The 23,198-nt window shown below is 46.5% G+C and overlaps 1 protein-coding gene across 1 annotated transcript in view; it reads left to right on the top strand.

Moving 5' to 3' along the window:
* fbn1 (fibrillin 1) overlaps nt 1-23,198 on the top strand; it is a 191,314-nt gene that overhangs the window by 127,759 nt on the left and 40,357 nt on the right. Inside the window, 10 exon segments of the mRNA XM_046345486.1 lie at nt 1-120; nt 204-275; nt 546-671; nt 1,196-1,318; nt 17,264-17,389; nt 17,754-17,870; nt 18,006-18,131; nt 19,676-19,684; nt 19,687-19,794; nt 22,689-22,814. The exon segment at nt 1-120 is cut by the window's left edge and continues 39 nt beyond it. Of these exon segments, the coding sequence (XP_046201442.1) occupies nt 1-120; nt 204-275; nt 546-671; nt 1,196-1,318; nt 17,264-17,389; nt 17,754-17,870; nt 18,006-18,131; nt 19,676-19,684; nt 19,687-19,794; nt 22,689-22,814 (1,053 nt within the window).

Here is a 23,198-nt window from a genome sequence, read left to right as displayed (position 1 = left end):
ACAACGGGACGTGTGACGGAGAGTTGACCTTCAACATGACCAAGAAGATGTGCTGCTGCTCCTACAACATTGGACGGGCCTGGAACAGACCCTGTGAGCAGTGTCCTGTACCCAGCACCAGTGAGTACACACACACACACATATATACACTACGCGCAGAACGCACACACACACACTCAAATCTGCCATCTGTCTGTCCCTAGATGAGTTTGCCACTCTGTGTGGAAGTGAGAGACCAGGATACTACATTGATATCTACACGGGACAGGTCATCGGTAAGTTACACCACTTCCAGTGGAAGGACACTATTGGAATAAAATCCAGTATACAGCTTCACAGGATTAATAAAAACACTTATAAAAAGGGATTCTGTGTATCTGTTGTGTGTGTGTGTGTGTGTGTGTGTGTGTGTGTGTGTGTGTGTGTGTGTGTGTGTGTGTGTGTGTGTGTGTGTGTGTGTGTGTGTGTGTGTGTGTGTGTGTGTGTGTGTGTGTGTGTGTGTGTGTGTGTGTGTGTGTGTGTGTGTGCCTTTGTCTGTGTTCCAGACATTGATGAGTGCAGGGAAATCCCAGGTGTGTGTGAGAACGGCGTGTGTATCAACATGATTGGCAGCTTCAGGTGTGAGTGTCCAATGGGCTTCCTCTACAATGACAAGCTGCTCATCTGTGAAGGTAAGGCGTGCCCCATGGGCTTCATGCTGTGTGCTCATAGAACATACAACTACTACCCTTTAGAGTCTTTGGCCCGGATTCAGTCCGAGGCGCATAAATAGTAAACACTGGGCAGGTTGGCTCAAGCATAAATTACTTTTAAAAGTGGATTGAATGGCAGCCTTATATATGTTTGTATTTCTTTGACTGCATGGTGTTGCTGAATAAAACCCTCTGAGTCCATGTCACCTTGTCATGGGCCTCCAAGCCGGATAGGGTTTTATACAGTTGCACATGTATGGCAGGTCTCAGGGTCTAATTGCTTTAGTGAAATATCTATGAGTAATTAATACATTGTCTCTCTCTCTCTCTCTCTCTCTCTCTCTCTCTCTCTCTCTCTCTCTCTCTCTCTCTCTCTCTCTCTCTCTCTCTCTCTCTCTCTCTCTCTCTCTCTCTCTCTCTCTCTCTCTCTCTCTCTCTCTCTCTCTCTCTCTCTCTCTCTCTCTCTCTCTCTCTCTCTCTCTCTCTCTCTCTTTCCCTCCTAGACATTGATGAGTGTCAGAATGGGCCAGTGTGCCAGCAGAATGCAGGCTGTCTCAACATGCCTGGTAGCTACCGCTGTGAATGTAAACCTGGATACCGCTTCACCCCCACTGGACAGTGTCTGGGTAAGGATGGGGAGGAGGGAGGGGTGAGGATGGAGGAGGGAGGGGTGAGGATGGGGGAGGATGGAGGAGGGAGGGGTGAGGATGGACGGGTAAGGATGGGGGAGGAGGGAAGGGTAATGATGGGGGAGGAGGGAGGGGTAAGGATGTGGGTGGATGGAGGAGGGAGGGGTGAGGATGGGGCAGGATGGAGGAGGGAGGGGTAAGGATGGAGGGGTAAGGATGGGGGAGGAGGGAGGGGTAAGGATGTGGGAGGATGGAGGAGGGAGGGGTGAGGATGGGGCAGGATGGAGGAGGGAGGGGTGAGGATGGAGGGGTAAGAATGGGAGAGGAGGGAGGGGTAAGGATGTGGGAGGATGGAGGAGGGAGGGGTGAGGATGGGGCGGGATGGAGGAGGGGGGGTGAGGATGGGGAAGGATAGTGTCTGGGTAAGGATGGGAGAGGATAGTGTCTGGGTAAGGATGGGAGAGGATAGTGTCTGGGTAATGATGGGGAGAGGATAGTGTCTGGGTAATGATGGAGGAGGATAGTGTCTGGGTAAAGATGGGGGAGGATAGTGTCTGGGTAATGATGGGGAGAGGATAGTGTCTGGGTAATGATGGAGGAGGATAGTGTCTGGGTAAAGATGGGAGAGGATAGTGTCTGGGTAAGGATGGGGGAGGATAGTGTCTAGGTAAAGATGGGGGAGGATAGTGTCTGGGTAAGGATGGGGGAGGATAGTGTCTGGGTAAGGATGGGGAGGATAGTGTCTGGGCAAGGCTGGGAGAGGATGGTGTCTGGGTAAGGATGGGGGAGGATAGTGTCTGGGTAAAGATTGGGGAGAGGATAGTGTCTGGGTAAGGATGGGGGAGGATAGTGTCTGGGTAAGAATGGGAGAGGATAGTGTCTGGGTAAGGATGGGGGAGAGGATAGTGTCTGGGTAAGGATGGGAGAGGATAGTGTCTGGGTCAGGATGGGAGAGGACAGTGTCTGGGTAAGGATGGGGGAGGATAGTGTCTGGGTAAGGATGGGGGAGGATAGTGTCTGGGTAAGGATGGGAGAGGATAGTGTCTGGGTAAAGATTGGGGAGAGGATAGTGTCTGGGTAAGGATGGGGGAGGATAGTGTCTGGGTAATGATGGGGGAGGATAGTGTCTGGGTAAGGATGGGGGAGGATAGTGTCTGGGTAATGATGGGGAGAGGATAGTGTCTGGGTAATGATGGGGAGAGGATAGTGTCTGGGTAATGATGGAGGAGGATAGTGTCTGGGTAAAGATGGGGGAGGATAGTGTCTGGGTAATGATGGGGAGAGGATAGTGTCTGGGTAATGATGGAGGAGGATAGTGTCTGGGTAAAGATGGGAGAGGATAGTGTCTGGGTAAGGATGGGGAGGATAGTGTCTGGGTAAAGATGGGGAGGATAGTGTCTGGGTAAGGATGGGGGAGGATAGTGTCTGGGTAAGGATGGGGGAGGATAGTGTCTGGGTAAGGATGGGAGAGGATAGTGTCTGGGTAAGGATGGGGGAGGATAGTGTCTGGGTAAGGATGGGAGAGGATAGTGTCTGGGTAAGGATGGGAGAGGATAGTGTCTGGGTAAGGATGGGAGAGGATAGTGTCTGGGTAAGGATGGGGGAGGATAGTGTCTGGGTAAGGATGGGGGAGGACAGTGTCTGGGTAAGGATGGGGGAGAATAGTGTCTGGGTAAGGATGGGGGAGGATGGGGGAGGATAGTGTCTGGGTAAGGATGGGAGAGGATAGTGTCTGGGTAAGGATGGGAGAGGATGGTGTCTGGGTAAAGATGGGTGAGGATAGTGTCTGGGTAATGATGGGGAGAGGATAGTGTCTGGGTAATGATGGAGGAGGATAGTGTCTGGGTAAAGATTGGGGAGAGGATAGTGTCTGGGTAAAGATTGGGGAGAGGATAGTGTCTGGGTAATGATGGGGGAGGATAGTGTCTGGGTAAGGATGGGGAGGATAGTGTCTGGGTAAGGATGGGGAGGACAGTGTCTGGGTAAAGATTGGGGAGAGGATAGTGTCTGGGTAATGATGGGGAGGATAGTGTCTGGGTAAGGATGGGGGAGGATAGTGTCTGGGTAATGATGGGGAGAGGATAGTGTCTGGGTAATGATGGGGAGAGGATAGTGTCTGGGTAATGATGGAGGAGGATAGTGTCTGGGTAAAGATGGGTGAGGATAGTGTCTGGGTAATGATGGGGAGAGGATAGTGTCTGGGTAATGATGGAGGAGGATAGTGTCTGGGTAAAGATGGGAGAGGATAGTGTCTGGGTAAGGATGGGGGAGGATAGTGTCTGGGTAAAGATGGGGGAGGATAGTGTCTGGGTAAGGATGGGGGAGGATAGTGTCTGGGTAAAGATGGGGGAGGATAGTGTCTGGGTAAGGATGGGAGAGGATAGTGTCTGGGTAAGGATGGGGGAGGACAGTGTCTGGGTAAGGATGGGAGAGGATAGTGTCTGGGTAAGGATGGGAGAGGATAGTTTCTGGGTAAGGATGGGAGAGGATAGTGTCTGGGTAAGGATGGGAGAGGATAGTGTCTGGGTAAGGATGGGAGAGGATGGTGTCTGGGTAAGGATGGGGAGGATAGTGTCTGGGTAAGGATGGGGGAGGACAGTGTCTGGGTAAGGATGGGGGAGAATAGTGTCTGGGTAATGATGGAGGAGGATAGTGTCTGGGTAAAGATGGGAGAGGATAGTGTCTGGGTAAGGATGGGGAGGATAGTGTCTAGGTAAAGATGGGGGAGGATAGTGTCTGGGTAAGGATGGGGGAAGATAGTGTCTGGGTAAGGATGGGGGAGGATAGTATCTGGGCAAGGCTGGGAGAGGATAGTGTCTGGGTAAGGATGGGGGAGGATAGTGTCTGGGTAAAGATTGGGGAGAGGATAGTGTCTGGGTAAGGATGGGGGAGGATAGTGTCTGGGTAAGAATGGGAGAGGATAGTGTCTGGGTAAGGATGGGGGAGAGGATAGTGTCTGGGTAAGGATGGGAGAGGATAGTGTCTGGGTCAGGATGGGAGAGGACAGTGTCTGGGTAAGGATGGGGGAGGATAGTGTCTGGGTAAGGATGGGGGAGGATAGTGTCTGGGTAAGGATGGGAGAGGATAGTGTCTGGGTAAAGATTGGGGAGAGGATAGTGTCTGGGTAAGGATGGGGGGGATGGGGGAGGATAGTGTCTGGGTAAGGATGGGAGAGGATAGTGTCTGGGTAAGGATGGGAGAGGATGGTGTCTGGGTAAAGATGGGTGAGGATAGTGTCTGGGTAATGATGGGGAGAGGATAGTGTCTGGGTAATGATGGAGGAGGATAGTGTCTGGGTAAAGATGGGGAGAGGATAGTGTCTGGGTAAAGATGGGGAGAGGATAGTGTCTGGTAATGATGGGGAGGATAGTGTCTGGGTAAGGATGGGGAGGATAGTGTCTGGGTAAGGATGGGGGAGGACAGTGTCTGGGTAAAGATTGGGGAGAGGATAGTGTCTGGGTAATGATGGGGGAGGATAGTGTCTGGGTAAGGATGGGGGAGGATAGTGTCTGGGTAATGATGGGGAGAGGATAGTGTCTGGGTAATGATGGGGAGAGGATAGTGTCTGGGTAATGATGGAGGAGGATAGTGTCTGGGTAAAGATGGGTGAGGATAGTGTCTGGGTAATGATGGGGAGAGGATAGTGTCTGGGTAATGATGGAGGAGGATAGTGTCTGGGTAAAGATGGGAGAGGATAGTGTCTGGGTAAGGATGGGGGAGGATAGTGTCTGGGTAAAGATGGGGAGGATAGTGTCTGGGTAAGGATGGGGGAGGATAGTGTCTGGGTAAAGATGGGGGAGGATAGTGTCTGGGTAAGGATGGGAGAGGATAGTGTCTGGGTAAGGATGGGGGAGGACAGTGTCTGGGTAAGGATGGGAGAGGATAGTGTCTGGGTAAGGATGGGAGAGGATAGTTTCTGGGTAAGGATGGGAGAGGATAGTGTCTGGGTAAGGATGGGAGAGGATAGTGTCTGGGTAAGGATGGGAGAGGATGGTGTCTGGGTAAGGATGGGGAGGATAGTGTCTGGGTAAGGATGGGGGAGGACAGTGTCTGGGTAAGGATGGGGGAGAATAGTGTCTGGGTAATGATGGAGGAGGATAGTGTCTGGGTAAAGATGGGAGAGGATAGTGTCTGGGTAAGGATGGGGGAGGATAGTGTCTAGGTAAAGATGGGGGAGGATAGTGTCTGGGTAAGGATGGGGGAAGATAGTGTCTGGGTAAGGATGGGGGAGGATAGTATCTGGGCAAGGCTGGGAGAGGATAGTGTCTGGGTAAGGATGGGGGAGGATAGTGTCTGGGTAAAGATTGGGGAGAGGATAGTGTCTGGGTAAGGATGGGGGAGGATAGTGTCTGGGTAAGAATGGGAGAGGATAGTGTCTGGGTAAGGATGGGGGAGAGGATAGTGTCTGGGTAAGGATGGGAGAGGATAGTGTCTGGGTCAGGATGGGAGAGGACAGTGTCTGGGTAAGGATGGGGGAGGATAGTGTCTGGGTAAGGATGGGGGAGGATAGTGTCTGGGTAAGGATGGGAGAGGATAGTGTCTGGGTAAAGATTGGGGAGAGGATAGTGTCTGGGTAAGGATGGCGGAGGATAGTGTCTGGGTAATGATGGGGGAGGATAGTGTCTGGGTAAGGATGGGGGAGGATAGTGTCTGGGTAATGATGGGGAGAGGATAGTGTCTGGGTAATGATGGGGAGGATAGTGTCTGGGTAATGATGGGGAGAGGATAGTGTCTGGGTAATTATGGGGAGAGGATAGTGTCTGGGTAATGATAGAGGAGGATAGTGTCTGGGTAAAGATGGGTGAGGATAGTGTCTGGGTAATGATGGGGAGAGGATAGTGTCTGGGTAATGATGGAGGAGGATAGTGTCTGGGTAAAGATGGGAGAGGATAGTGTCTGGGTAAGGATGGGGAGGATAGTGTCTGGGTAAAGATGGGGAGGATAGTGTCTGGGTAAGGATGGGGGAGGGTAGTGTCTGGGTAAGGATGGGGGAGGATAGTGTCTGGGTAAGGATGGGAGAGGATAGTGTCTGGGTAAGGATGGGGGAGGATAGTGTCTGGGTAAGGATGGGAGAGGATAGTGTCTGGGTAAGGATGGGAGAGGATAGTGTCTGGGTAAGGATGGGAGAGGATGGTGTCTGGGTAAGGATGGGGAGGATAGTGTCTGGGTAAGGATGGGGGAGGACAGTGTCTGGGTAAGGATGGGGGAGAATAGTGTCTGGGTAAGGATGGGGGAGGATGGGGAGGATAGTGTCTGGGTAAGGATGGGGAAGGATAGTGTCTGGGTAAAGATTGGGGAGAGGATAGTGTCTGGGTAAGGATGGGGGAGGATAGTGTCTGGGTAAGGATGGGGGAGGATAGTGTCTGGGTAAAGATTGGGGAGAGGATAGTGTCTGGGTAAGGATGGGGGAGGATAGTGTCTGGGTAAGGATGGGGGAGGACAGTGTCTGGGTAAGGATGGGGGAGAATAGTGTCTGGGTAATGATGGAGGAGGATAGTGTCTGGGTAAAGATGGGAGAGGATAGTGTCTGGGTAAGGATGGGGGAGGATAGTGTCTAGGTAAAGATGGGGAGGATAGTGTCTGGGTAAGGATGGGGGAGGATAGTGTCTGGGTAAGGATGGGGGAGGATAGTGTCTGGGCAAGGCTGGGAGAGGATAGTGTCTGGGTAAGGATGGGGGAGGATAGTGTCTGGGTAAAGATTGGGGAGAGGATAGTGTCTGGGTAAGGATGGGGGAGGATAGTGTCTGGGTAAGAATGGGAGAGGATAGTGTCTGGGTAAGGATGGGGGAGAGGATAGTGTCTGGGTAAGGATGGGAGAGGATAGTGTCTGGGTCAGGATGGGAGAGGACAGTGTCTGGGTAAGGATGGGGGAGGATAGTGTCTGGGTAAGGATGGGGGAGGATAGTGTCTGGGTAATGATGGGGAGAGGATAGTGTCTGGGTAATGATGGGGGAGGATAGTGTCTGGGTAATGATGGGGAGAGGATAGTGTCTGGGTAATGATGGGGGAGGATAGTGTCTGGGTAATGATAGGGGAGGATAGTGTCTGGGTAAAGATTGGGGTGAGGATAGTGTCTGGGTAATGATGGGGAGAGGATAGTGTCTGGGTAATGATGGAGGAGGATAGTGTCTGGGTAAAGATGGGAGAGGATAGTGTCTGGGTAAGGATGGGGGAGGATAGTGTCTGGGTAAAGATGGGGGAGGATAGTGTCTGGGTAAGGATGGGGGAGGATAGTGTCTGGGTAAGGATGGGGGAGGATAGTGTCTGGGTAAGGATGGGAGAGGATAGTGTCTGGGTAAGGATGGGGGAGGATAGTGTCTGGGTAAGGATGGGAGAGGATAGTGTCTGGGTAAGGATGGGAGAGGATAGTGTCTGGGTAAGGATGGGAGAGGATGGTGTCTGGGTAAGGATGGGGAGGATAGTGTCTGGGTAAGGATGGGGGAGGACAGTGTCTGGGTAAGGATGGGGGAGAATAGTGTCTGGGTAAGGATGGGGGAGGATGGGGGAGGATAGTGTCTGGGTAAGGATGGGGAAGGATAGTGTCTGGGTAAAGATTGGGGAGAGGATAGTGTCTGGGTAAGGATGGGGGAGGATAGTGTCTGGGTAAGGATGGGGGAGGATAGTGTCTGGGTAAAGATTGGGGAGAGGATAGTGTCTGGGTAAGGATGGGGGAGGATAGTGTCTGGGTAAGGATGGGGGAGGATAGTGTCTGGGTAAGGATGGAGGAGGATCGTGTCTGGGTAAATATGGGAGAGGATAGTGTCTGGGTAAGGATGGGAGAGGATAGTGTCTGGGTAAGGATGGGAGAGGATAGTGTCTGGGTCAGGATGGGAGAGGATAGTGTCTGGGTAAGGATGGGGGAGGATAGTGTCTGGGTAAGGATGGGGAGGATAGTGTCTGGGTAAGGATGGGAGAGGATAGCGTCTGGGTAAAGATTGGGGAGAGGATAGTGTCTGGGTAATGATGGGGGAGGATAGTGTCTGGGTAAGGATGGGGGAGGATAGTGTCTGGGTAATGATGGGGAGAGGATAGTGTCTGGGTAATGATGGAGGAGGATAGTGTCTCGGTAAAGATGGGAGAGGACAGTGTCTGGGTAAGGATGGGGGAGGATAGTGTCTGGGTAAAGATGGGGAGAGGATAGTGTCTGGGTAATGATGGAGGAGGATAGTGTCTGGGTAAAGATGGGAGAGGATAGTGTCTGGGTAAGGATGGGGAGGATAGTGTCTGGGTAAAGATGGGGGAGGATAGTGTCTGGGTAAGGATGGGGGAGGATAGTGTCTGGGTAAGGATGGGGAGGATAGTGTCTGGGTAAGGATGGGAGAGGATAGTGTCTGGGTAAGGATGGGGGAGGATAGTGTCTGGGTAAGGATGGGAGAGGATAGTGTCTGGGTAAGGATGGGAGAGGATAGTGTCTGGGTAAGGATGGGAGAGGATGGTGTCTGGGTAAGGATGGGGAGGATAGTGTCTGGGTAAGGATGGGGGAGGACAGTGTCTGGGTAAGGATGGGGGAGAATAGTGTCTGGGTAAGGATGGGGGAGGATGGGGAGGATAGTGTCTGGGTAAGGATGGGGAAGGATAGTGTCTGGGTAAAGATTGGGGAGAGGATAGTGTCTGGGTAAGGATGGGGGAGGATAGTGTCTGGGTAAGGATGGGGGAGGATAGTGTCTGGGTAAAGATGGGGAGAGGATAGTGTCTGGGTAAGGATGGGGAGGATAGTGTCTGGGTAAGGATGGGGAGGATAGTGTCTGGGTAAGGATGGAGGAGGATAGTGTCTGGGTAAAGATGGGAGAGGATAGTGTCTGGGTAAGGATGGGAGAGGATAGTGTCTGGGTAAGGATGGGAGATGATAGTGTCTGGGACAGGATGGGAGAGGATAGTGTCTGGGTAAGGATGGTGGAGGATAGTGTCTGGGTAAGGATGGGGGAGGATAGTGTCTGGGTAAGGATGGGAGAGGATAGTGTCTGGGTAAAGATTGGGGAGAGGATAGTGTCTGGGTAATGATGGGGGAGGATAGTGTCTGGGTAAGGATGGGGAGGATAGTGTCTGGGTAATGATGGGGAGAGGATAGTGTCTGGATAATGATGGAGGAGGATAGTGTCTGGGTAAAGATGGGAGAGGATAGTGTCTGGGTAAGGATGGGGAGGATAGTGTCTGGGTAAAGATGGGGGAGGATAGTGTCTGGGTAAGGATGGGGGAGGATAGTGTCTGGGTAAGGATGGGGCAGGATGGGGGAGGATAGTGTCTGGGTAAGGATGGGGAGGACAGTGTCTGGGTAAGGATGGGGGAGAATAGTGTCTGGGTAAGGATGGGGGAGGATGGGAGAGGATAGTGTCTGGGACAGGATGGGAGAGGATAGTGTCTGGGTAAGGATGGTGGAGGATAGTGTCTGGGTAAGGATGGGGGAGGATAGTGTCTGGGTAAGGATGGGAGAGGATAGTGTCTGGGTAAAGATGGGGAGGATAGTGTCTGGGTAATGATGGGGGAGGAGTGTCTGGGTAAGGATGGGGAGGATAGTGTCTGGGTAATGATGGGGAGAGGATAGTGTCTGGGTAAGGATGGGGGAGGATAGTGTCTGGGTAAAGATGGGAGAGGATAGTGTCTGGGTAAGGATGGGGGAGGATAGTGCCTGGTTAAGGATGGGGAGGATAGTGTCTGGGTAAGGATGGGGAGGATAGTGTCTGGGTAAGGATGGGGGGGGAGGATAGTGTCTGGGTAAGGATGGGGGAGAATAGTGTCTGGGTAAGGATGGGGGAGGATAGTGTCTGGGTAAAGATTGGGGAGAGGATAGTGTCTGGGTAAGGATGGGGGAGGATGGTGTCTGGGTAAGGATGGGAGAGGATAGTGTCTGGGTAAGGATGGGGGAGGATAGTGTCTGGGTAAGGATGGGGGAGGATAGTGTCTGGGTAAGGATGGGGGAGGATAGTGTCTGGGTAAAGATGGGGGAGGATAGTGTCTGGGTAAAGATGGGGGAGGATAGGCTGAGGGAGGAGAAGAAAGGTAGCAGAAAAATTAACGTTTTCTAAATAGATCCCCTATTCCTGGTGTCAGTATATTTCTGTCATTGCCATGCCAAATACAATTATTTTGCAATGCCAAACATTTTTGTTCAATGACATGACAAAGACAAAGGGGTTCTAGTCTAAATAACAAACAGACTGGCACCATAGAGACAGACAGACCAACAGACAGACCAACAGACAGACGGAGAGGGATAGAAGAACAGAATAATGTGTGTGTTAGACAAGTAGAAGAATGTGTTAGCCATGCTGTGCTGGTTAGTCGTTAGTTAGTGAGTATGTGAGGCATGTGTCAGGGACCAGGGGGCTGTGCTGCATATCTTACCCCTCCTAGAGGAGCTCCTCTGGGCTTTACTGGCCTGTAGTTCCCCCCCTGCTCTCCCTGCTAAACACCCGGGATTATGATGAGAGGAAAGCCTCGAGAGCAGCACGTCCCTCAAGAGTAGCTGTGTGAGAAAGGAATGTACGCCTGTAATATGGACCCAGCCTTTTCAATAGCAGCATCCTGTTGTTCTTCCTGCTTTTATGTGTAACCAAACACAGTGGAGGTGTAGACCACAGTAACTACAGTAACAGAGTATACACTGTAGACCACAGTAACTACAGTAACAGAGTATACACTTAGACCACAGTAACTACAGTAACAGAGTATACACTTAGACCACAGTAACTACAGTAACAGAGTATACATTTACATCATTACATTTAAGTCATTTAGCAGACGCTCTTATCCAGAGCGACTTACAAATTGGTGCATTCACCTTATGACATCCAGTGGAACAGTCACTTTACAATAGTGCATCTAAAACTTAAGGGGGGTGAGAGGGATTACTTATCCTATCCTATCCTATACACTTAGACCACAGTAACTACAGTAACAGAGTATACACTTAGACCACAGTAACTACAGTAACAGAGTATACACTTAGACCACAGTAACTACAGTAACAGAGTATACACTTAGACCACAGTAACTACAGTAACAGAGTATACACTTAGACCACAGTAACTACAGTAACAGAGTATACACTGTAGACCACAGTAACTACAGTAACAGAGTATACACTTAGACCACAGTAACTACAGTAACAGAGTATACACTTAGACCACAGTAACTACAGTAACAGAGTATACACTGTAGACCACAGTAACTACAGTAACAGAGTATACACTTAGACCACAGTAACTACAGTAACAGAGTATACACTTAGACCACAGTAACTACAGTAACAGAGTATACACTGTAGACCACAGTAACTACAGTAACAGAGTATACACTTAGACCACAGTAACTACAGTAACAGAGTATACACTGTAGACCACAGTAACTACAGTAACAGAGTATACACTTAGACCACAGTAACTACAGTAACAGAGTATACACTTAGACCACAGTAACTACAGTAACAGAGTATACACTTAGACCACAGTAACTACAGTAACAGAGTATACACTTAGACCACAGTAACTACAGTAACAGAGTATACACTTAGACCACAGTAACTACAGTAACAGAGTATACACTTAGACCACAGTAACTACAGTAACAGAGTATACACTTAGACCACAGTAACTACAGTAACAGTAACAGACACTTAGACCACAGTAACTACAGTAACAGAGTATACACTGTAGACCACAGTAACTACAGTAACAGAGTATACACTTAGACCACAGTAACTACAGTAACAGAGTATACACTTAGACCACAGTAACTACAGTAACAGAGTATACACTTAGACCACAGTAACTACAGTAACAGAGTATACACTTAGACCACAGTAACTACAGTAACATAGTATACACTTAGACCACAGTAACTACAGTAACATAGTATACACTTAGACCACAGTAACTACAGTAACATAGTATACACTTAGACCACAGTAACTACAGTAACAGAGTATACACTGTAGACCACAGTAACTACAGTAACATAGTATACACTTAGACCACAGTAACTACAGTAACAGAGTGGAGGTGTAGACCACAGTAACTACAGTAACAGAGTATACACTGTAGACCACAGTAACTACAGTAACAGAGTATACACTTAGACCACAGTAACTACAGTAACAGAGTATACACTTAGACCACAGTAACTACAGTAACAGAGTATACACTTAGACCACAGTAACTACAGTAACATAGTATACACTTAGACCACAGTAACTACAGTAACATAGTGGAGGTGTAGACCACAGTAACTACAGTAACATAGTATACACTTAGACCACAGTAACTACAGTAACATAGTATACACTGTAGACCACAGTAACTACAGTAACATAGTATACACTTAGACCACAGTAACTACAGTAACAGAGTATACACTTAGACCACAGTAACTACAGTAACAGAGTATACACTTAGACCACAGTAACTACAGTAACAGAGTATACACTTAGACCACAGTAACTACAGTAACAGAGTATACACTGTAGACCACAGTAACTACAGTAACAGAGTATACACTTAGACCACAGTAACTACAGTAACAGAGTATACACTTAGACCACAGTAACTACAGTAACAGAGTATACACTGTAGACCACAGTAACTACAGTAACAGAGTATACACTTAGACCACAGTAACTACAGTAACAGAGTATACACTGTAGACCACAGTAACTACAGTAACAGAGTATACACTTAGACCACAGTAACTACAGTAACAGAGTATACACTTAGACCACAGTAACTACAGTAACAGAGTATACACTTAGACCACAGTAACTACAGTAACAGAGTATACACTTAGACCACAGTAACTACAGTAACAGAGTATACACTTAGACCACAGTAACTACAGTAACATAGTATACACTTAGACCACAGTAACTACAGTAACATAGTATACACTTAGACCACAGTAACTACAGTAACATAGTATACACTTAGACCACAGTAACTACAGTAACAGAGTATACACTGTAGACCACAGTAACTACAGTAACATAGTATACACTTAGACCACAGTAACTACAGTAACAGAGTGGAGGTGTAGACCACAGTAACTACAGTAACAGAGTATACACTGTAGACCACAGTAACTACAGTAACAGAGTATACACTTAGACCACAGTAACTACAGTAACAGAGTATACACTTAGACCACAGTAACTACAGTAACAGAGTATACACTTAGACCACAGTAACTACAGTAACATAGTATACACTTAGACCACAGTAACTACAGTAACATAGTGGAGGTGTAGACCACAGTAACTACAGTAACATAGTATACACTTAGACCACAGTAACTACAGTAACATAGTATACACTGTAGACCACAGTAACTACAGTAACATAGTATACACTTAGACCACAGTAACTACAGTAACAGAGTATACACTTAGACCACAGTAACTACAGTAACAGAGTATACACTTAGACCACAGTAACTACAGTAACAGAGTATACACTTAGACCACAGTAACTACAGTAACAGAGTATACACTGTAGACCACAGTAACTACAGTAACAGAGTATACACTTAGACCACAGTAACTACAGTAACAGAGTATACACTTAGACCACAGTAACTACAGTAACAGAGTATACACTGTAGACCACAGTAACTACAGTAACAGAGTATACACTTAGACCACAGTAACTACAGTAACAGAGTATACACTGTAGACCACAGTAACTACAGTAACAGAGTATACACTTAGACCACAGTAACTACAGTAACAGAGTATACACTTAGACCACAGTAACTACAGTAACAGAGTATACACTTAGACCACAGTAACTACAGTAACAGAGTATACACTTAGACCACAGTAACTACAGTAACATAGTATACACTTAGACCACAGTAACTACAGTAACATAGTATACACTGTAGACCACAGTAACTACAGTAACACAGTGGAGGTGTAGACCACAGTAACTACAGTAACATAGTATACACTTAGACCACAGTAACTACAGTAACATAGTATACACTGTAGACCACAGTAACTACAGTAACATAGTATACACTTAGACCACAGTAACTACAGTAACATAGTATACACTTAGACCACAGTAACTACAGTAACATAGTATACACTTAGACCACAGTAACTACAGTAACAGAGTATACACTGTAGACCACAGTAACTACAGTAACATAGTATACACTTAGACCACAGTAACTACAGTAACAGAGTGGAGGTGTAGACCACAGTAACTACAGTAACAGAGTATACACTGTAGACCACAGTAACTACAGTAACATAGTATACACTTAGACCACAGTAACTACAGTAACATAGTATACACTTAGACCACAGTAACTACAGTAACATAGTATACACTTAGACCACAGTAACTACAGTAACATAGTATACACTTAGACCACAGTAACTACAGTAACATAGTATACACTGTAGACCACAGTAACTACAGTAACACAGTGGAGGTGTAGACCACAGTAACTACAGTAACATAGTATACACTTAGACCACAGTAGCTACAGTAACATAGTATACACTGTAGACCACAGTAACTACAGTAACATAGTATACACTTAGACCACAGTAACTACAGTAACATAGTATACACTTAGACCACAGTAACTACAGTAACAGAGTATACACTTAGACCACAGTAACTACAGTAACACAGTGGAGGTGTAGACCACAGTAACTACAGTAACAGAGTATACACTTAGACCACAGTAACTACAGTAACAGAGTATACACTTAGACCACAGTAACTACAGTAACAGAGTATACACTTAGACCACAGTAACTACAGTAACAGAGTATACACTTAGACCACAGTAACTACAGTAACAGAGTATACACTTAGACCACAGTAACTACAGTAACAGAGTATACACTTAGACCACAGTAACTACAGTAACACAGTGGAGGTGTAGACCACAGTAACTACAGTAACAGAGTATACACTTAGACCACAGTAACTACAGTAACAGAGTATACACTTAGACCACAGTAAACAGTAACAGTATACACTTAGACCACAGTAACTACAGTAACAGAGTATACACTTAGACCACAGTAACTACAGTAACAGAGTATACACTTAGACCACAGTAACTACAGTAACAGAGTATACACTTAGACCACAGTAACTACAGTAACAGAGTATACACTTAGACCACAGTAACTACAGTAACAGAGTATACACTTAGACCACAGTAACTACAGTAACAGAGTATACACTTAGACCACAGTAACTACAGTAACAGAGTATACACTTAGACCACAGTAACTACAGTAACAGAGTATACACTTAGACCACAGTAACTACAGTAACATAGTATACACTTAGACCACAGTAACTACAGTAACACAGTGGAGGTGTAGACCACAGTAACTACAGTAACAGAGTATACACTTAGACCACAGTAACTACAGTAACATAGTATACACTGTAGACCACAGTAACTACAGTAACACAGTATACACTGTAGACCACAGTAACTACAGTTACAGAGTATACACTGTAGACCACAGTAACTACAGTAACACAATGTACACTAAGTGGCCTTAATGAGACCCTGTCCCAGTCTCACTGTGGGGGTTAGTCCTGTGGTCTGTCCCAGTCTCACTGTGGGGGTAAGTCCTGTGGTCTGTCCCAGTCTCACTGTGGGGGGTTAGTCTTGTGGTCTGTCCTTGTCTCTCTGTGGGGGTTAGTCCTGTGGTTTGTCTCAGTCTCCTTGTGGGAGTTAGTCCTGTAGTCTGTCCCAGTCTCACTGTGGGGGTTAGTCCTGTAGTCTGTCCCAGTCTCACTCTGGGGGTTAGTCCTGTGGTCTGTCCCAGTCTCACTGTGGGGGTTAGTCCTGTGGTCTGTCCCAGTCTCACTGTGGGGGTAAGTCCTGTGGTCTGTCCCAGTCTCACTGTGGAGTTTAGTCCTGTGGTCTGTGCCAGTCTCACTGTGGGGGTTAGTCCTGTAGTCTGTCCCAGTCTCACTGTGGGGGTTAGTCCTGTGGTCTGTCCCAGTCTCACTGTGGGGGTAAGTCCTGTGGTCTGTCCCAGTCTCACTGTGGAGTTTAGACCTGTGGTCTGTGCCAGTCTCACTGTGGGGGTTAGTCCTGTGGTCTGTGCCAGTCTCACTGTGGGGGTTAGTCCTGTAGTCTGTCCCAGTCTCACTGTGGGGGTTAGCCCTGTGGTCTGTCCCAATCTCACTGTGGGGGTTAGTCCTGTGGTCTGTACCAGTCTCACTGTGGGGGTTAGTCCTGTGGTCTGTACCAGTCTCACTGTGGGGGTTAGCCCTGTGGTCTGTCCCAGTCTCACTGTGGGGGTTAGTCCTGTGGTCTGTACCAGTCTCACTGTGGGGGTTAGTCCTGTGGTCTGTACCAGTCTCACTGTGGGGGTTAGTCCTGTGGTCTGTCCCAGTCTCACTGTGGGGGTTAGTCCTGTGGTCTGTCCCAGTCTCACTGTGGGGGTTAGTCCTGTGGTCTGTACCAGTCTCACTGTGGGGGTTAGTCCTGTGGTCTGTACCAGTCTCACTGTGGAGGTTAGTCCTGCGTTGCAGTGTGTGTTCCACATCTTCTGACCCTCGCTATCTTTTTGTTCTCGCTCTCTCTCTCTCCCTCTCTCTACCTCTCTCTCTCTCTCTCCCTCTTTCTCGCTCCCTCTCTCTCTCTACCTCTCTACCTCTCTCTCCCCCTCGCTCCTCTCTCTCTCTACCTCTCTCTCTCCCTCTCTCTCTCTCTCTCTCCCTCTCTCTACCTCTCTCTCTCTCTCCCTCTTTCTCACTCCCTCTCTCTCTCTACCTCTCTACCTCTCTCTCTCTCTCGCTCCCTCTCTCTCTCTACCTCTCTCTCTCTCGCTCCCTCTCTCTCTCTACCTCTCTCTCTCTTTCTCGCTCCCTCTCTCTCTCTACCTCTCTACCCCCTCTCTCTCTCTCGCTCCCTCTCTCTCTCTACCTCTCTCTCTCTCTCGCTCCCTCTCTCTCTCTACAGATCGCAATGAGTGTGTGGAGAATCCAGGAGTGTGTAGCCCAGGCCAGTGTATTGATACGTTGGGAAGCTATCGCTGTATCTGCCCCAATGGTTTCAAGGCTACATCAGACCTGGCTATGTGTATAGGTGAGTACAACAACAACAACCTCTATTCTTCCATGAGTCATATTAGTGAATAGTGCTGTAGTTATTTTTCATGGTCCATCGAGCTGAATCTAATTATCACAAGGGCTCTTTTTCACATGTGATCTCACTCCTCTCTCCAAATCATAACTCATTGGCCTCCACTAGTGGATAGTTTGTAATAAGTACTTAGTCAAGTAGTCCTTGTTGTCACTGGACCTGGTGAGAGAGTGGTTGCCAGTAGGTTGTGATAATGTTGTGCTGATGTTGTAAGGATGTTCTCCTGTTGTTGTAGATGTGGATGAGTGTGAGAGTGGTTGCCAGTAGGTTGTGATAATATTGTAAGTATGTTCTCCTGTTGTTGTAGATGTGGATGAGTGTGAGAGACAGCCGTGTGGAAACGGGACCTGTAAGAACACAGTGGGATCCTATAACTGCCTGTGTTATCCAGGCTTTCAGCTCTCACACAACAACGACTGCATAGGTAGGTGTGTGTGTGTGACTAACTTTGTTTTGAAGCCAGGTCTTCTGCACGCCACAGGACCGTGTTAGCCCACTGAGATAAAGGCCTAGGCAGTGTGTGTACGGTGTGTGTTTATCTTTCCGCCTGTGTTACCAGATACGGATGAGTGTTCGAGCCAGAGAGGGCTGTGTAGGAACGGGAACTGTATTAACACCCTGGGCTCCTTCGTGTGTGTGTGTCGCGATGGCTACGAACTCAGCGCCGACGGAAGAATTTGTGTTGGTGAGAAACTGTCGCATGACTCTCTCCTTGTCTCCTTCCTCTCTATCTCTCTCCTCCCTTCCTCCTGTCATTACTCTCTCCTTATCTCCTTCCTCTCTATCTCTCTCCTCCCATCCTCCTGTCATTACTCTCTTTCCTTATCTCCTTCCTCTCTCTCTCTCCTCCCTTCCTCCTGTCATTACTCTCTCCTTATCTCCTTCCTCTCTATCTCTCTCCTCCCATCCTCCTGTCATTACTCTCTTTCCTTATCTCCTTCCTCTCTATCTCTCTCCTCCCATCCTCCTGTCATTACTCTCTTTCCTTATCTCCTTCCTCTCTATCTCTCTCCTCCCTTCCTCCTGTCATTACTCTCTCCTTATCTCCTTCCTCTCTATCTCTCTCCTCCCATCCTCCTGTCATTACTCTCTTTCCTTATCTCCTTCCTCTCTATCTCTCTCCTCCCATCCTCCTGTCATTACTCTCTTTCCTTATCTCCTTCCTCTCTATCTCTCTCCTCTCTTCCTCCTGTCATTACTCTCTTTCCTTATCTCCTTCCTCTCTATCTCTCTCCTCTCATCCTCCTGTCATTACTCTCTCCTTATCTCATTCCTCTCTATCTCTCTCCTCTCTTCCTCCTGTCATTACTCTCTCCTTATCTCCTTCCTCTCTAACTCTCTCCTCCCATCCTCCTGTCATTACTCTCTCTCCTCTCTTCCTCCTGTCATTACTCTCTCCTTATCTCCTTCCTCTCTATCTCTCTCCTCTCTTCCTCCTGTCATTACTCTCTCCTTATCTCCTTCCTCTCTATCTCTCTCCTCTCTTCCTCCTGTCATTACTCTCTCCTTATCTCCTTCCTCTCTATCTCTCTCCTCTCTTCCTCCTGTCATTACTCTCTCCTTATCTCCTTCCTCTCTATCTCTCTCCTCTCTTCCTCCTGTCATTACTCTCTCCTTATCTCCTTCCTCTCTATCTCTCTCCTCTCTTCCTCCTGTCATTACTCTCTCATTATCTCCTTCCTCTCTATCTCTCTCCTTATCACCTTCCTCTCTATCTCTCTCCTTATCTCCTTCCTCTCTAACTCTCTCCTCCCATCCTCCTGTTATTACTCTCTCCTTATCTCCTTCCTCTCTAACTCTCTCCTCCCTTCATTCTGTCATTACTCTCTCCTCTCACACTCCTCTCTAACTCTCTCCTCCCTTCATTCTGTCATTACTCTCTCCTCTCACACTCCTCTCTAACTCTCTCCTCCCTTCATTCTGTCATTACTCTCTCCTCTCACACTCCTCTCTAACTCTCTCCTCCCTTCATTCTGTCATTACTCTCTCCTCTCACACTCCTCTCACGCCTTTGTCATCCATTTCTCTCTCCTCTCTCCAGGTTTTCTCACCTGTCTCGTTTTCCTTCACGTTATCTCAATTCTTTCATCACTCTCTCAACCCTCTTCTCAGTCTCTCTCTCCTCTCATAGCAACATTATCTGTAGTATTTCCATGTTGTATTAACTTTGTTTCATTTCTAAAGAGTTTAACTGAGTGTGTGTAATGTGGTGTGTGTTCTGTCTCCCAGACATCAATGAGTTGCAGTGAACCCTGGGACTTGTGGTCCAGGCACCTGTCAGAATCTGGACGGTTCCTACAGGTGTATCTGCCCACTTGGCTACTATATACAGGACGAGACCTGTGAAGGTAACATACATACGCTTGAAATCTTCAGTCATTTTGGTAATTAACCAAAAATCTATGGCAATCTATCGTAACTTTGGTCATTTATACTTGAATAACTTTAGAAAAATGTATTCATGTATCGTATCACTTTAGTTTTTTCATCTGTGTCCATATTGACCATGAGTTTCTAGTAGATAGACCGAATGGTTACAGAGGAAATAGCCTCATTAATGACAAAAAGCATCTCTATATTTAGTATATTCTTTTACAGCTTTGTCATTCTATTTTTTCTAATCATCTTATTTAATTATTTCATATATTTTACATTTGATAAGGCTCCACAGAGAGCCAGAGTTAATTGCAGTACCCAAAAGGGCCACTATATGTCTTGTGATAGATTACATAAAATCCTTGAAAGATACCAACATTTTGGTAGTTTAGTGGTAAACTTAGAATGTTTCCAGTAATATACCATCCCTTTGCAACCCTAACACACACACACACACACACACACACACACACACACACACACACACACACACACACACACACACACACACACACACACACACACACACACACACACACACACACACACACACACACACACACACACACACTGTATGTTTATAGAGTGAGGGTGATGAAGAGATACAGTCATGTACAGAGCTCTGTCTATTCCACTCCATGCTCTGTATGTTTATAGAGTGAGAGTGATGAAGAGATACAGTCATGTACAGAGCTCTGTCTATTCCACTCCATGCTCTGTATGTTTATAGAGTGAGAGTGATGAAGAGATACAGTCATGTACAGAGCTCTGTCTATTCCACTCCATGCTCTGTATGTTTATAGAGTGAGAGTGATGAAGAGATACAGTCATGTACAGAGCTCTGTCTATTCCACTCCATGCTCTGTATGTTTATAGAGTGAGAGTGATGAAGAGATACAGTCATGTACAGAGCTCTGTCTATTCCACTCCATGCTCTGTATGTTTATAGAGTGAGAGTGATGAAGAGATACAGTCATGTACAGAGCTCTGTCTATTCCACTCCATGCTCTGTATGTTTATAGAGTGAGAGTGATGAAGAGATACAGTCATGTACAGAGCTCTGTCTATTCCACTCCATGCTCTGTATGTTCCAAGAAGTCACTGGTGTTGTGTTTAGTTAGTAACAGGATCAGTTGGTAAGAGTAGTGGGCTGTAGAGGTCATTTTAGACTAACAGTAGAAACATACATTAGACTAGAGCACAACTCACTATTCTGTGTGATTATTACACTTATTGATCTGTGTGTTCTATCTCTATGTTCTAGATGTTGATGAGTGTTCTCTCTCTGTGTTCTAGATGTTGATGAGTGTTCTCTCTGTGTGTTCTAGATGTTGATGAGTGTTCTCTCTATGTGTTCTAGATGTTGATGAGTGTTCTCTCTGTGTGTTCTAGATGTTGATGAGTGTTTTTCTCTCTGTTCTAGATATTGATGAGTGTTCTCTGTGATGATGATTGATGAGTGTTTTACTCTCTGTGTTCTAGATGTTGATGAGTGTTCTCTCTCTGTGTTCTAGATTGTGATGAGTGTTTCTCTCTGTGTTCTAGATGTTGATGAGTGTTCTCTCTCTGTGTTCTAGATGTTGATGAGTGTTCTCTCTCTCTGTGTTCTAGATGTTGATGAGTGTTCTCTCTGTGTGTTCTAGATGTTGATGAGTGTTCTCTCTGTGTGTTCTAGATGTTGATGAGTGTTCTCTCTGTGTGTTCTAGATGTTGATGAGTGTTCTCTCTCTGTGTTCTAGATGTTGATGAGTGTTCTCTCTCTGTGTTCTAGATATTGATGAGTGTTCTCTCTGTGTTCTGTGTGTTCTAGATGTTGCTGTGTGTTCTCTCTGTGTGTTCTAGATGTTGATGAGTGTTCTCTCTGTGTGTTCTAGATGTTGATGAGTGTTCTCTCTCTGTGTTCTAGATGTTGATGAGTGTTCTTCTGTGTGTTCTAGATGTTGATGAGTGTTTACTATCTGTGTTCTAGATGTTGATGAGTGTTCTAACTCTGTGTTCTAGATATTGATGAGTGTTCTATCTTTGTGTTCTAGTTATTGATTTGTGTTCTAGTTATTGATGAGTTATATATCTGTGTTCTAGATATTGATTAGTGTTCTATCTTTGTGTTCTAGTTATTGATGAGTTATATATCTGTGTTCTAGATATTGATGAGTGTTCTATCTCTGTGTTCTAGATATTGATGTGTGTTCTCTCTGTTCTATATATTGATGAGTGCTCTCTCTGTGTTGTAGATATTGATAAGTTATAACTCTGTGTTCCAGATGTTGACACGTGTTCTCTCTGTGTTCTAGATATTGATGAGTGTTCTCTCTGTGTGTTCTAGATGTTGATGAGTTCTATCTCTGTGTTGTAGATATTGATAAGTTATAACTCTGTGTTCCAGATGTTGACAAGTGTTCTCTCTGTGTTCTAGATATTGATGAGTGTTCTCTCTGTGTTGTAGATATTGATGAGTTCTATCTCTGTGTTGTAGATATTGATAAGTTATAACTCTGTGTTCCAGATGTTGACAAGTGTTCTCTCTGTGTTGTAGATATTGATGAGTGTTCTCTCTGTGTTGTAGATATTGATGAGTTCTATCTCTGTGTTGTAGATATTGATGAGTTCTATCTCAGTGTTGTAGATATTGATAAGTTATATCTCTGTGTTGTAGATATTGATGAGTTCTATCTCTGTGTTGTAGGTATTGATGAGTTCTATCTCTGTGTTGTAGATATTGATGAGTTCTATCTCAGTGTTGTAGATATTGATAAGTTATATCTCTGTGTTGTAGATATTGATGAGTTCTATCTCTGTGTTGTAGGTATTGATGAGTTCTATCTTTGTGTTGTAGATATTGATGAGTTCTATCTCTGTGTTGTAGATATTGATGAGTGTTCTCAGACCCCAGACATCTGTCTGTTTGGGACCTGCTCCAACACTGAGGGCAGCTTCACCTGTGTGTGTCCTGCCGGCTTTCAGCTGTCCTCCTCAGGACGCAGATGCGTGGGTGAGTTGTGTGTGTGTGTTGGTTGCGGCTGAGTTTACGTCTGAACTCAAAACCATTGTCCTGAAATAACAAAGTGACAGGTAAACACACTCAGTCCCTAAGAAATAGTTCACTCAAATTACAACATTACACATTGGTTTATTTACCCTGTAAGCAGTCAATGGCAATCCATGCTTTGGTTTAGTTTCCCTTTTCCCAAACACTAATGGTTTAGCATTTGTGGCACAAATCCCATTCAAGTCATGGTAACGACATTAGCATTTTTCGCGGAACCACAATCCTTCTTTTCACAGTCCATCATTATACCTCTCTCTCTCTCTCTCTCTCTCTCTCTCTCTCTCTCTCTCTCTCTCTCTCTCTCTCTCTCTCTCTCTCTCTCTCTCT

Source organism: Oncorhynchus gorbuscha, linkage group LG04 (genome assembly GCF_021184085.1).
Source record: "Oncorhynchus gorbuscha isolate QuinsamMale2020 ecotype Even-year linkage group LG04, OgorEven_v1.0, whole genome shotgun sequence".
Taxonomy (NCBI): Eukaryota; Metazoa; Chordata; class Actinopteri; order Salmoniformes; family Salmonidae; genus Oncorhynchus; species Oncorhynchus gorbuscha.
The sequence above is the reverse complement of the archived record's forward strand: the minus strand, read 5'-3'. Positions and strand labels throughout refer to the sequence as shown.